The 15,716-nt window shown below is 45.3% G+C and overlaps 1 protein-coding gene across 10 annotated transcripts in view; it reads right to left on the bottom strand.

Moving 5' to 3' along the window:
• FRY (FRY microtubule binding protein) overlaps positions 1–15,716 on the bottom strand; it is a 524,498-nt gene that overhangs the window by 211,579 nt on the left and 297,203 nt on the right. For all 10 annotated transcript variants that reach the window (XM_049853229.1, XM_049853227.1, XM_049853221.1 and 7 more), the window contains one exon: positions 13,609–13,662. In XM_049853229.1, the coding sequence (XP_049709186.1) occupies positions 13,609–13,662 (54 nt within the window). The remainder of the gene's footprint in view (positions 1–13,608; positions 13,663–15,716) is intronic.

Genomic DNA, 15,716 nt, shown 5'->3' with positions numbered 1-15,716 from the left:
AAACCTGTGACCTTTCAGTTAGCAGCCGAGTGCTTAACCACTGTGCCATCCTTCGTACTTGTTAGGTCCTCAAAAATACTTGTGGTATGAGTAAATGTATTAGTCAACATAATTGCATTAATTGTTCAGGTGAAATGTGCAAATCTATTCCTTAAAGAAATAACCTAAGTGGTAATACTGTGTATGGTTTCTGCCAATAAGTGAGGTGTGCCTCGAATTAGACTCAAGATGTGAATAAACCCACAGCTGTCAAGCCGATTTCGACTCATAGCAATTGCACAGGACAGAACAGAACTGCCCCACAGAATTTCCAAAGAGTGCCTGGGGGTTTAAACTGCTGACCTTTTGTTTAGCAGCTGTAGCTCTTAACCATTATGCCACCAAATTTACCCTGTATTGCATTTAATGCGTGGACTCAGAAGATCTTGCATAACTACAAAAGGCAAACTTGTCCCTCTCTAAACATCAGGCAGGCCTTTGATAGACCCCCCACCCACTCCGACTCATAGCAACCCTATAGGACAGAGTAGAACTGCCCCATAGAGTTTCCAAGGAGCGCCTGGAGGATTTGAACTGCCAACCTCTTGGTTAATAGCAGTTATTTGCTTTCCAGGAAAAGCTCCGGACCTTTTACTATTGTCGTTGTTGGGTGCTGTTGTGTCAGTTCTGACTCAGAGCAACACCACGTGACTGAGTAGAACTGCCCCGTAGAGTTTTCAAGGCTGTAATCTTTACAGGAAAAGAGCGTCAAGTCATTGTCCCACAGAACTGCTGGTGGGTTTGAACCATTGATCATTTAGTTAGCAGCTGAGCGCTTAACCACTCTGCCACTAGGGCTCCTTTGATCTTTCACTAATCGCCTCAAAAAATGGATCTCAAACCATACCTCCTGCCATATGCAAAAGGTAACTCAAAATAGATCATGAACCTAAGTATCAACCTGAAAACAATAAAAATTCTAAAGAAAACATATGAGAAAATCTTTGTGTTTTTGGTTTATAATGATTTCTTAGCTTCAACACCAAAAGCAAAACCTAAGCCAAAAAAGTTGATGCATTGGACTTCATTGAAATTAAAAACTTCTCCTGTTAGAAAGATACTGTTAAAAAAAAAAAAAAAGTTGAAAAGGCAAGCCACAAACTGGGAGAAAAATGTCTGCAAAACACATATAGGACAAAGGTCTTATATACAGAATATATAAAACCACAATCAGATGGGTTTTCATCATCTAATTAACACCAGAACCTGAAATCCATTGCCATTGAGTCAATTGTGACTCATAGCGATCCTATAGGTCAGAGTAGAACTGCCCCAAAGCCCCACAGGGTTTTTGAGGCTGTAACCTCAAAGAGAGTAGATCTCCAGGCCTTTTCTCCTTCAGAGCGGCTGGGGGGTTTGAACCACTGACTCTTTGGTTAGCAACTGAGTGCTGTACCACTGTGCTACCAGGGCTCCTTTAACTAATACCAAAAGGAAATATAATATCCAGTGCTGATGAGATAGCAATAAAATGGACAAGTTCATACTCTGCCAATAAAATTAAAATTTGGCATAACATATTTGGAAAGTAATTTGGAAATACACACTGAGAACCTAATAAAAATTTTTCTCTATTGGCCCACTCTTAGGAATTTCTCTCAGGTACCTAGTTAGAGATGAGCAAGAATTTTCAGGGTACCCTAACTTACTAACCAAACCATGGAAACAACCTACCGTAGTTCTACGCGAGTAACGAGCGCCTTCTACATCTATTTGCCAACCTCGCCCTCCCCCGACGAGGTATTCTCATAAGTGCTGCTACGCCAATTTTTTTAAGATTGTAAAAAAATTAGGATAGCAGGCTTACGTGAGGGGAAGATGCAGCTGGCAAACAAACATAGTAGAAGGCGCGTGTTATATGTGTAAAATACAGTAAATGTGCAAGTATATGTAAACGGCTCGATAAACTGTGGCCCTTCCATTTCATGTAGACTAGAAACCTGGAGCCCTGGTGGTGCAGTGGTTAAGAACTCGGCTGCTAATCAAAAGGCCAGCAGTTCGAATCCACTAGCTGCCCCTTGGAAACCCCATGGGGCAGTTCTACTCTGTCCTATAGGGTCATTATGAGTCGGAATCGACTTGACAGCAACAGGTTTTTTTTGTATTTAGGAAACCATTAAAATCACCTTTCAAAAATATTTAATAACATGAAATGTTCCTGATATGTTAAATCACAAAGGAGCGAGAAACCGTTTAGTTGGTATGATCTCATTTTGGTATAACCCAAACCAAACCCAACGCCATCTAGTCAATTCTGGCTCCTAGTGGCCCTATAGGACAGAGCAGAACTTCCGCACAGAGTTTCCCAGGCTGAAACCCTCACGGAGAAGCCTGGTGGCACAGTGGTTAAACCCTCACGGAGGAGCCCTGCTGGCACAGGGGTTAAACCCTCACGGAGGAGCCCTGGTGGCACAGTGGTTAAACCCTCACGGAGGAGCCTGGTGGCACAGGGGTTAAGTACTAGGCTGCTCATCAAAACGCTGGTGGTTTGAATCCACCAGCAGCTCCAAGGTGGGAAGACCCAGCACTCGGCTTCCGTAAAGATTGAACCCAAAAGGAAACCCGTTGTTGTGGAGTCGACTCTGACTCGTAGTGACCCTACAGGACAGAGCAGAACTGCACCATAGGGTTTACAAGGAGCAGCTGGTGGATTCGAACTGCTGACTTTTTGGTCAACAACTGAGCTCTTACCCACTGCACCACCAGGGCTCCTGGTAAAGATTACAGTCTAGAAAACCATACAGGGCAGTTTTACTCTGTCCTACAGAGTCATTATGAGTCGGAACCAACTCAAAGACGATGGGGTTTTTTTAAATCATTGTGGAAGCTGACTGCCACATCCTTCTCTTCTGGAGTGGCCAGTGGGTTAGCAATCCCAACCTTTCAGTTAGCAGCTGAGCACTTAACCACTGCACCACCAGGGCTCCTCAATTTGGTATAGACACTACATAAATATGCATATACATAAATTAAGACCAGGAGGGAACACACCAAGATATTAACTTAATAGTGTTTGTAAGTGGGTGATGGAATTACAGGCAGTTTTAATCTCCATTCTATGCTGGGTGTTTTATTTTAACCGTGAAGTACATTACCGTCCTAATCAGAAAAATACCAGTAAGCAAAAATCACCTTTGTCATGACGGAGGACACACGTGAGGCTGCAGACCAGAAAACACCAGCTACGACTCACAGCGGCCCCGTGCGTGTCAGAGCAGAGCTGTGCTCCACGGGCTTATCCATGGCCGATTTTTCAGAAGTAGATTGCCAGGACGTTCTTCCGAGGCAGGTTTGGGTGGACTCACACCACCAACCTGGTGAGTTAACTGTCGGTACCTCCCAGGACCCCCAGACCACAGACAGAAAGAGGTAAGTGACTTTACAGGAATGAATTTAGGAGCTTGGGTTTCACTCTTAGTGGGTTAACTCAGCTCACTGTGGCGCTTGGCTGATAGTAACCCGTTTCTGCTGAGTCAGCTCTGACTCATTTTGATCCCAAGTGTTATAGGGTCGAACTGTGCTCTGTAGGGCTTTCTTGGCTGTTCCCTTTCTGGAAGCAGATCACTAGGACTTTCTTCTGCAGAGCTGCTGGGTGGGCTCCAGCCCCCAACCTGTAGGTGAGCAACTGACAGCAAACCATCGGAATCACCCAGGGATCTCGGCTGCTTACATTCCAGTCAGGCACCATCCCAGAGGACGGGAGGAAAAGAAATCCAAGGAGCACACCACAACCTGCCTTCAGGGAGCTCAGCGCCTTGTTGGGGAGGAGGGAGATGCACAAAAGGAGCTACAAACCTCGCCACGATGTGGCCAAGGCCAAGTGGGGGATCTAGGCCTGCTCAGCTCCACCAGTGATTTCAGGTGCTCACTGACACCAGGGGTGCCAGGCCACGCGAGGGAAAGGGTGGGAGAGGGGAGTGCAAGAGACACTAAGGCAGGGTTTTATCTGTGCCTTTTTAGAAAGTGTAGAAATTTGAGATAAGAGTTGTCCAAGAGGAAAATTAATAACAGACATCTTACTTGGATTTTAAGGTTTTTCTTGTCCACAAAACCAAATATTAACCTAAAAAGTCTGACCCAAACTACAAAAGCATTGATTTAGTTTCTGCCAGGAGCTCCCCTACAGCAATGTAAACCTGTCTTGGCACAGTGGTCAAGAGCAGTTCTAATCCACCCGTTGCTCTTTGGAAACCCTATGGGGCAGTTCTACCCTGTTCTATAGGGTCGCTATGAGTCAAAATCCACTGAAGGGCAATGGATTTTTTTGGTCTGCTAGCAAAGGACAGTCACAACAAAACCATTGCCTCCCGATTTAATGAAAAAGACCCTAGGCTCTCCTAATTTAAATCTCAAAAAGGTGTGGCTGCAGGTGGGTGGAGGGCCAGAGATCTCTTTGTGAATCGATATCAGTTGATCTCAGTAAACAGGAGGACAAGGCTCAGTCAATCATGTTAAGATTAGCAGTGGTTGGTCTTCTGTCCTCCCTCTTCATCTCTTTATAAGCCTCTTTGCTACCAGCCTACTTAAAGCCATTTGCTTTTTCGAGGAATTAGAACGATCTCCCTTTATGCATATGGAGCCCTGGTGGCACAGTGGTTAAAGCTCTTGACTGGTAACCGAAAGGTTGGTGGTTTGAAACCACAGAAAGATGTGGTAGTCTGCCTCTGTAATGAGTTACAGCCTTGGAAACCTTATGGGGTTGCTATGAGTCAGAACTGACTCGATGGCAGTGGGTTTGGGTTTGGTTTTATATGCATATAAAATAACTGCTCAGAATAAACCTTATGATTCAGTTTCTTTGAGTTTTGATTTTTAACAGAGTCAAGAGAAAAAGCAAGCAAAGACCCAAGGTAGGAAATCCTATGACAATGGAAGTGCAAAATAACTCTGTTGGTCAGGACTGTAATGATCAATGAGATGAAAGCTCTGAGCAAGCTGAAACAGGAAATATCTGGCTGATGTGGAAGGTTGCTATGCCAGAGTGGAGGAAAATAATACGGAAAAGTTCACGTTGGAACTAAAACCTTGTTGTCGCTAGGAGCCACAGAGCCAGCGGCGTGCACAGCAGAACAAAGCACTGCCCGGCCCTGCGCCACCCCACCATCAGGTGCGGATCAGATCGCTGGGATCCACAGGGGTTCTGCTGGTTCATTCTCAGATGTAGATTGTCAGGCCTTTCTTCCTAGTCCGTCTTCCTCTGGAAGCTCCAGTGAAACCTGTTCGGCATCATGGCACCCGAAAAGCCTCCACCGACAGATGGGTGGTGGCTGTGCGTGAGGTGCACTGGCTGGGACTCGAGCCTGGGTCTCCGGCACGGAAAACGAAAATTCTACCATTGACCCACCACTGCTCTCTTTCAGGTGTTAAAATTTAAAAAAAATAAATAAATAAATTTTCCCCCCATATCGATAAATGAATTTACCAGGAAATGAGAAAACCCCCGAAGATTTTTGAATAGGGAGCTAAACCCATTGCTTTCGCGTCAATTCTGACTCATAATGACCCTCTAGGATAGAGTAGAACTGCCCTGTAGGGTTTTCTTGGCTGTAATCTTTAAGGAAGCAGATAGTCAGGCCTTTGTTACACGGAGCTGCCAACCTTTCAGTAAGCAGCTAAGCGCTTAAATGCTGTGCCACCAGGGCTCCTTTCATTATTCATTGTTGTTATTAGGTGCTATAGAGTTGGTTCTGACTTTTAGTGACCCTGTGTACAACAGAACAAAACGTCACTTGGTCTTGCACCATCCTCACAATTGTTGCTATGTTTGAGCCCATGGTTGCAACCACTGTGTCAATCCATCTCATTAAGAGTCTTCCTCTTTTTTCCACTGACCTTCTACTTTACAAAGCGTGATGTACTTCCCCAGGGAGTGGTACCTCCTGTTAAAATGCCCAAAGTATTGAGCTGCAAAGGAGATATGAGCTTGCGTTTGCCTCCTAAATATCTCAGCACAGCACACCATGGGTACTTAGGTGTAACCCACATTCTCTGTAGAACGTCAACCGACCGACCGACTGAACGACCGGCCGACCAACCCAACCCAACCAACCCACCAACCCACCAGCCCATCAACCCACCAACCAACCAATCAGCCGCATTGCCGTTGAGTCAATTCAGACTCATAGCGACCCTAGAGGACAGAGTAGAACTGCCCCATAGGGTTTCCAAGGAACGGCTTGAGCTGCCGACCTCTTGGTTAGCAGTCAAATGGTTAACCACTTGTGCCACCAGAAGGTCAACAGTGCTCCTGAAACCTCAGCCATAATAATTTTACGTACCCATTAAAAAGCCACCCTGAAGCCATTCTTGGTGTGACATCAACTAGGCATACTTTCCACAGCAAGTAGACTGAAACCATCTTAGAAAGGCCTAAAGGTCTGTAGGGGTGGATGGATGTGTGTATTTTTTCCATTTTTCTGTTACTGCCCATCTAAGTCTAGGCTTCCAGGAAGGAAGGGTGGAATCTGCAAAGAGTTGGCCCTCAAAGCTCAGGAAGGGAGGAAGGCCGAGCCGGCTCCTTGGTTACTCAACTCCTTCATTTACGGGAAGCCAGTCCATGGTGAGATGAATTCCAGCTCTGTGCTGCTGCTGAGAGCGGGTGGGCTCACTTACAATGATGTTCTTGTTGCATTTAAATGAGCATATTCTTCCTTCATAGATGAGCTAGGTCCTGCGTAGTGCGAGGGGATGGAATGCACTGGATCACACCACTGTTTCATTCTGGTGTTTTCTTTTTGGGGGGGTGCAGGAGGATACTGAATGCACTTTTTCAATGTTTATTTTGGTGTTTCATGTATAAATAGGCTGAAAGAGACTGTCCTTTATGCTGGAGCTAAGACATTAGTTTTTCATAAGCATTTTATTATACTCGCTAAATGCAAAGAGGGACGCTTCATGCATAAATACTGGACTCATTACTCAGAGGGCCCATCCATATTTTACAGTACTGAGGCTGGCTTGTCAAGAGTGGTGCAGTCCAGGAATAATTTTAAAGTAAGTCCACTCACGGTGTGATTTCTCAAACTAGTTCAGGCGGCCAAGCAAGTGTGGGTCAGGGCACACTTTATAATACCACAAAATACTGATCAATTAAACTAAAACACATTTTTTATTCGATCCCATATCACCTTATTGCTAGATTGTAGTATTCAGAGAGTAATGACGGACACCAATGGCTTAAGGCTAATTTATTGTAGAAAGTTAACATTATAAAAATTCTACACCTTAAATACACGTTTCCTGCAAATTCGGAAAACAGCGTTGTTATTGGATTTTAACATCTTGGCCCATTTTACAGAATACACTGTTCCACTGGAGAATAGTTTTCAGAATGGAAGAATAACACTAATATAAATCCAACGCCAGTTGATGTTTTCATTGCTTTTTTTTTTTTTTTAATCGCTTATATTTTTCACTGGAGCCCTAAGTGGCATAATGGTTAGAGCGCTCAGCCGGTAGTCGAAAGTTGGCAGTCCAATCTCACCAGCCACCCTGCAGAAGAAAAGCGTGGCAGTCTGCTTCCATAAGGAAGTCTGCCTCCACAGCCTTGGAAACCCTACGGGGCAGTTCTACTCTCCCCTACGGGGTCACTACGAGTCGGAATCGACTTGACGGCGGTGGGTCTATATTTTTCATTTATACATTTTAAATAGATTTTCATTGAATTGTAGCATTAGAACCAAGGTTAAAACACTAGACTTGCACCTGCTTCCCAGGAAGATCATTCTAGCTCTTTTATAGACAGAGAGATTGGTTTTACTGCGCATTTCTTGTTCATACAGAGCGTTGTGTTTTAACGTACTAAGAAACTAAGGGGCCACACGTGATATCTAGAAGAAAACCCCAGTTTCAGTTACTAACAGTGTTTGAGGAAATGATCTGGACACTGTAGAGCTGAGGCCAGTAAAGTATATAAGTCACACTGCACAGCAGATAGCTGCAACTCAGAGTAATGTCCACGGAACCACGCGTGTGATGGCCGCGCCTTCAGACACAACGTCATCAGGGCACCAGAGTCTTGGGGACATCAGTCTGCCTTGGGTTCAAGTTACAGCTCTGCCTCTAATTAGCTGTTTGGGCTTGAGCATGCCCTCATTTCTCCGAAACTCTGTTCTCAGCTTAAAATGGCACAGAGAATACTTGCCTCACCGGGGTCTGTAAGTACTAAATGAGCAGCTATACACTGCGTGACATATTAAAAACCCTCAAATAACCTGTCTAATCCATTCTGATTCATGGCAACCCCACGTGTGTCAGAGTAGAACTGTGGTCCACAGGGTTTTCGATGGCTGATTCTGGGGAAGCAAATTGCCAGAGCTTTCTTCCTAGGTACCTCTGGGTGGGTTGAAACCGCCACCCTTTTGGTCAGTAGCTGAGCAATTAACCACTGGGCCACCAGGGCTCCTTTAATATAGCCATCTCTCCTTGGTTCATTACATTGTAAATTCCTTGAGCTCAGGAACTCTGCTCAGTTCTTGTATTCCTCACCTCCAACCCATAAACTTAGGTTTCTGGTGGATCAGAAAGCTCAGAGTTTGTCACGTTGACTGCAGTGGAATCGAGCACCTGCCCACCCTCTCTATCCTCGGTGGATGTCCCGTGTGTCCCTCCACACGCCCTGGTTGTGAGTTTTGGGGGTGTTTGGTCACAGAAAGGGATTAGTGCTCACCGTTGTTGCGGCTGGTTGTGGCTGAGTTGATTATGCTTCACAGTGACCCCATGTGACACAGTAGAACCACCCTACGGGATTTCCTAAGCTGTGATCTTTACTGGAGCAGATCACCAGCCCTTTCTACCTCAGAGCTTCTGGGTGGGTTTGAACCCCTGACCTTTCAGTTAGCAGCTGAGTGCTTACCGTTGCGCCATCAGGGCTCCTAGGCTAAGTTAATGGCAGATGTTGATGACAGAGTTTCATTCATCAGACCTGAGAAGTGTTGCTTCATAGGTATATTATAAACAAAACAAAACCCATCTACCCCTTATCCAAGCACAAACCCTCAGCGTCTCCCTTAGCATCCTTGTAATTTAGTTCACGTTACCACGCTCTTCTAACTCCAAAAAAACCCAAACATATTGCCGTTGAGTCGATTCCAACTCCTAGTGACTCTACAAAACAGTAGAACTGCCCCATAGGGTTTCCAAGGAGTGGCTGGTGGATTTGAACTACTGATCTTTCAGTTAGCAGCCGTAGCTCTTAACCACTGTGCCACCAGGGCTGTTTTCTAACACCAGCAAGTGTAAACAGTGCTTCCTGGCCTGTACCTTGCAAATACTTGTTGCTGTTGTTAGGTGCTGTCAGGTCGATTTCAACTCATGGCGACCCCATGTGACAGAGCAGAACTGCCCCACAGGCTGTAATTTTTACGGGAGCAGATCGTCAGGTCTTTCTCCCTGGGATCCGCCGGGTGAGTTCGAGCCTCCAACCTTTCAATCAGCAGCCGAGAGCTTAAGCATTGGCCCACTAGGGCTCCTTGCACCGCCATTAGCCTCCTCGTAATTTAGTTTATGTTATCACACATTCACACCTCCAGCAGATGTAAACACAGTGCCTCCTGGCCTACACCTTCCAAACCCTTATACCTTACGAATACTGACACCTGGCAAGTCAAATGCCTGCCCCACCCTAGACCCACGAGAGAAAGGCTGTGGAGCTCCCTGAGTTTGCTGCAGTCAGCAGCTCACTCCACAACCAAATGTGGATAGTGAGGACGGCAAGTGTCCCAGAGGCAGGGAAGGGTATTAATAAAGCCAGTTCCACAGTGTGGGACTCGCCTACAAGTCAGACTCTCAGGAACTCAACCATCAGGGCAAAAGAAAAACAGCGTTGAGCCCAAATATCAGCGAAAAATGGACAACACACCTGGCAGACAGGTAACACTTGAAGCTCTTGTATTTCCTTCTGTCTGAAAAGGCTTCAAACAGCACTCACTTGACTTTGCGCTCCTGGCATTCATCCAATGACTCGTCCTTCTTCTGGCCAACTTCTCAGTTAGCAGTGTACCCCGACGCCTCCTCTTCTCTCCTCCCTGCCAGCTCTCTTATGATCCTCATTTCCGGTTTTGCCAGGCTACTGACACCTTTATCTAACAGATCAGCAGGAACAAACCCAATGGAAAGACCAATGGCTTTTTTCAGCTCCCGGTTCCCTTGAACTCTCTTGAGAAAATGACACTATTTCCCAGGAGCCCTGGTGGTCCAATGGTTAAGCCGTTGGCTGCTAACTGAAAGGTTGGTGGTTCAAACTCACCCAGCGGCTCCGTGGGAGAAAGGCCTGGCCATCTGCTCCTGTAAAGATTACAGCCTTAGAAAGCCTACGGGGCAGTTCTACTCTGTCACATGGGCTTGCTATGAGCTGGAATCGACTCAGGACACACAACAACAGCGATGTCAGGTTCCTCTTGAAATGCTTTCCTTCTGAGGATTCTACAATACTGTCCTGTCTTCATGACCCTCCTACTTCCTCTTCTCACCAGAGTACATTAAGGCAATGAATTCACCTGAGAAAAGCAAGATCTGAACTCTGGTTCTGGCACAAGTCCGGGGGGGCGCAATCATAACTTACCCCTCAAAGAGGAAATAACGTCCGCTGACTGCAGGAAACCATTTTAAGTAACCACATTGAAGGCATGCTTCAAATGGAAACACGTCATGCAGCTGACGATTGTTTGTGTCATCTCGCTTATTTATGTTGTCATTGTTAAGTGCCATCGAGTTGATTTAGATTCACAGCAACCTTGGGAGGTTGGGCATGAGCACCAACTTGGGAGGCCTTCCTTGGCGAACAGATCATAAAATAGAAAACGGGGGATTCCATCTCTACAGCCAGCCTTTACATTTCTGGATCACACAAGTCTGGGCTTTAACAGCCGGGAAATTTCCTCTGGCTGCGGGCAATTTCAAAGCTGTACGGAGAATGTGTTCTCCAAGTGTTCTTTGTGTTGTTGTTGTTAGGTGCTGATTGCTTTGGACTTATAGCGACCCCATGTGACAGAGAAGAGCTACCTCATAGGGTTTCCTAGGCTGTAATCTTTACAGGAAGGAGCCTTGGTAGCTCAGTGCTTAGGCACTCGGCTGCTACCTGAAAGGTTGCCAGTTTGAACCCACCAGCTGCTCTGCAGAAGAAAATGTGGCAGTCTGCTTCCGTAAAGTTTACAGCCTTGGAAACCCTATAGGGTGGCTTTCCTCTGTTCTATAGCGTTGCTGTGAGTTGGAATTGCCTCAACGGCAACAGGGTTTTTTGTTTTTAATCTTTGCAGGAGCAGATTGGCAGGTCTTTCTCCCACGGAGCCGCTGGGTGGGCTTGAACCACCAACATTTTGGTTAGCTGCCGAGCACTTAACCACTGCACCACCAGGGCTCCTTGTGCTCTTTGTGAGACAGTATGTCCGCCATATTAGATCAGTCCATGACGCACGAGTTCTGTCTCTGACAGTCACACCAAGCCATGTTTTTGAAGGAAAATGGCAGTTGTTTAGGGAAATACCACAAACACATCTCCAACCTCCTGTGATGTCTCCCTATCCTCCATTCTGAAACTTATCTAAAGCCCTCCTGAGCCAGTTTACTCAGGCCTGTCAGACCCTGACTGCATGTCTGTTACCTGCTGGCACTAGCTGTCTCAGCTATCTAGTGCTGCTACAACACAAATACCACAAATGGGTACCTGTACACACAGAAATTTATTTCCTCAGTTTACAAGGCTGGAAGTCCAAATCTAGGCTCCCGGCTCTAGGGGAAGGCTCTCTCTCCGTCAGCTCTGGGGGAAGGTCCTTGTCTCTTTGGCTTCTGTTGCTTGGTTCCTTGGAGATCTCCATATGGTGTGGCATCTATCTTCCCCAAACACTGCTAGCTTCTCTGTCCTAGTCTGCTGTTTTTACATGTCAAAGGTGACTGGCGTAAAACACACCCTACACTGATACGGCCTCTTAATATAACAAAGAAAACACACTCCCAAATGGGATTATAACCACAGGTATAAACCAAACCAAACCAAACTTGTTGCCTTGTCAAATGATGCCAACTCGTAGCAACCGTATAGGACACAGTAGAACTGCCCTATAGGGTTTCGAGGGAGTAGCTGGTGGATTTGAACTGCTGACCTTTTGGTTAGCAGACAAATGCTTAACCACTGTGCCACCAGTGCTCCACTACAGGTACAGGGGTGAGGATTTACAACACATATTTTGGGAGGACACAATTCAATCCATAACCCTAGCCCTATATTATTTTCTCTATTAGAATCTAAGTTACTACGTTGTTTTGTAATTTCTGCTTAGATGGTTTTCCTCTCATAGACGCATGGATTCTTGAAAAGCTACAACTTCTCCTAGGTTTTGTATCACCAGCCATTAGCACTGTGTTGTTGTTGTTGGGTGCTGTCAAGTCAATTCAGACTCATAGTGACTGTGATGGTTAATGTCACTTGTCAACTTGGCTAGGCTATGATTCTCAGTGGTTTGGCAGACACGGAACTAGGTGCACCTATAGAGTACGATATAATGTAATCACCTTCCATGATGCGATCTGATGTGATCAGCCAATGGGTTGGTAGGGGAGTTTCCTTGGGGGTGTGGCCTGCCTCCAGGATATAAATGGATGTTCTGGCAGAGCTTGCTCTCTCTCAACCCTGCATTCTTCTCATCACCTGACCTCCAGTTCCTGGAACATAAGCCTGCAGAAGTCTCCGGGCTGCCACCTGACCTGCAGATTTTGGGTTTGCCAACCCCCACAACCCTGTGAGTCACCAGAGGCTTCCAGCCTGATGCCTGACCTTCAGATTTTGGGTTCGTCAGCCCCTGCAACCCCATGAGCCAGCAGAGGTCTTCAGCCTTTTGTTTGACCCATGGATTTGAGACTTGCCAGCCCTCACAAGTGCATGAGCCATTTCCTTTAAGTAAATTTCTCTCTATATATTTATAGATGCTTCATTGGCTTTGATCCTTTAGAGAACCCAGACGAAGACAGTGACAATATATGATAGAGTAGAACTGCCTCATAGGGTTTTCTAGGCTATAATCTTTAGGAGAGCAGATTGCCAAGTCTTTTCTCCCGAGAAGCTGCTGGTGGGTTCGAACCGCCACCCTTTTGGTTAGCAGCTGAGTGCTTAACCACTGTGCCACCAAGGCTCCATAATGAAATAGTAGGTATTAAAAAAAAATGTTGGATAGAAACATGAGTACATCCTAGTGCAGAAATCTGAGCATTACACAGTGCTGTTTTTTCTGTTGGATATCATTAAATATTTTTAATAGAATTTCCTCTAAACTATCTTTTCTCAGCTTCTTTAATTCTGGTACACAAAGATTTAGGAAACAAATCAATTGAGGGCCTACTCATATGATTCCAGCTCCTCCCAGTTCAAATCGACAAACACTGACTGAATGTTTGCTACAAGCCGTAACTGTCGATGCTGCAGGAATAGAGATAAACTAGACTCGGTTCTTCAGACCACACACCCAGATCCTTCTAAGGACCTTCATCAATAGACCAGTAGTCACCACCCAGCCCCTGCTTTTGTGCATTTTGAAATAAACAAAACCCGCTATATGACATATATAACATATCACGTACTTGATCAAACTGGGGGTCTTCTCCACGTTGTAAAGACTTTGTCAATGGTTTTTCCTAGAGATAAAAACAAAAAAATACATATAAGAACAATTATTAGAGACTTAACTTTTTGTGAAAGGAATGCCATTATTGTTACTATTTTTCTCCCTTTATGGGATGAAGAGCTGTGTTAGTCATCTAGTGTTGCTGTAACAGAAATACCACAAGTGGATGGCTTTAACAAACAGAAATCTATTCTCTCCTAGTTTAGGAGACTAGAAGTCTGAATTCAGGGTGCCAGCTCCAGAGGAAGGCTTTCTCTCTCTGTCAGCTCTGGGGGAAAGTCCTTGTCCTAAAGCTTCCCCTGGTCTGGGAACTGCTCAGTGTGGGGGCCCTGGGTCCAAAGGATGCACTCCATTCCCAGCTCTTCTTTTTTGGTGGTAAGAGATCCCGGTCTCTCTATGCTTGCTTCTCTCTCCTTGTATCTTTTTTTTTTTTTTAAGGTAAAAGGCTATGCAGGCCACACCCCAGGGAAACTCCCCTTTACATCGGATCAGGGCTATGATCTGAGTAAGGGTGTTACATCCCACCCTAATCCTCTTTAACATAACCTAATCTTGCCTCATTAACCACAGGCAGAGATTAGGATTTACAACACATAGGAAAATCACATTAGATCACAAAATGGAGGACAACCACACAATACTGGGGATCACGGCCTAGCCAAGTTAACACGTATTTTTGGGGGACGCAGTTCAATCCATGACAAGAGGTGTCAGTCTTTAAACGTGTGGGAACCTCTCTCTTAGCTATTTCTGATTTTACTTATGATGTCTGCTCATTACTGCATAACTCGAACTATTTGTCTTAACGTGCTTGGAGTAAAAATCTGCTGCTATAAGTGGTCCCATGTATTCAATGGAAACCACACAATAAAAACTATAGAATTTGTCTGAAATATTTTAGTATCTATCTTGAGGCTTTTTTTGTTGTTAGGTGCCTTGAGGTGATTCCTCCTCATAGCAATCCCATGTGACAGAGTAGAACTGCCCCATAGGGTTTTCTAGGCAGAAACAGACTGCCAGCTCTTTCTCCCGTGGAGCTGCTGGTGGGTTTGAACTGGCAACCTTTCAGTTAGCTGCAGAATGCTTAACCACCGAGCCACCAGGGCTCCTTATTTTGGGGCTTGACAGATAAAAAAAATGGAAAGTGATAGACTATCCCAAGTCCCTCAACTGTGATAAACCGAGTGAGGTGCGTTTATTACGCTGGCTAAGAGACAAGTTACCAGTCACACATTTCTGTAATACGATTGATATATTTTGATCTATGATTTGTTTTACACCCAAATCTCTACAGAAATGATCTGGGTAGTGGCAAGGACCTATAGAAATAACGTTTCCTGATCATTGTATTGACGAGCCCTGGCTAGTGCTTCAAGCACTTACTGATGGAATGCTGTGTTTGTTTTTCAAAAACCACTCTGAAAAAGCACAGGTTTGGGGTGACAGGCCCCAAGAAGTTCTTAGTTGTCCAAAGCTGGGAGGCCTCAGTCCATGACTCCACCTTAGCTCAAGCTCCAGTTCACCCTGACAGTGAACAAGAGATGATCCATGTTGAGCACTGGAACAAAAATGAGAGAAAACCAGATAGTAAGTGTCTTCTGATGGAAGAAAACACTATGGAAGAGTCTTCCTCGCCTCCTTCTTCCCATCAAACCTGAATTTGATCAAACTAATTATCAATTTTTAGGAAATACAGGAGTTATTGAGTCCTTGAGTAGTTCAAATGGTTAAGCGCTTGGCTACAGATCTTACGGTTGGCAGTTTGAGTCCATCTAGAGATGCCTTGAAAGAAAGCCCTGGAGATCTGCTTCTGAAAGGGCACAGTCATCGAAAGCCCTATGGAGCATGGTTCTGCTCTGACACACGTGGTGTCGCCATGAGTCAGGGCTGACTTGATGACAACTGGTTAGTGAGTTATAGGAGTCAGAGGAATGTGTTACATTATGCCAAGGGGATGCAATCGGCAAAATCCAGACGGAAGAAAACACCACAGGAAATAAGTTCCTTCTGGTTTCTTCCCAGTTACAGACAGGGTTTGGGTGGTGAGGGCCTTGCCTGCTGTGT

Source organism: Elephas maximus, chromosome 14 (genome assembly GCF_024166365.1).
Source record: "Elephas maximus indicus isolate mEleMax1 chromosome 14, mEleMax1 primary haplotype, whole genome shotgun sequence".
NCBI lineage: Eukaryota > Metazoa > Chordata > Mammalia > Proboscidea > Elephantidae > Elephas > Elephas maximus.
Note: the sequence above shows the minus strand (reverse complement) of the source record. Positions and strands in the feature narration are given on the sequence as shown.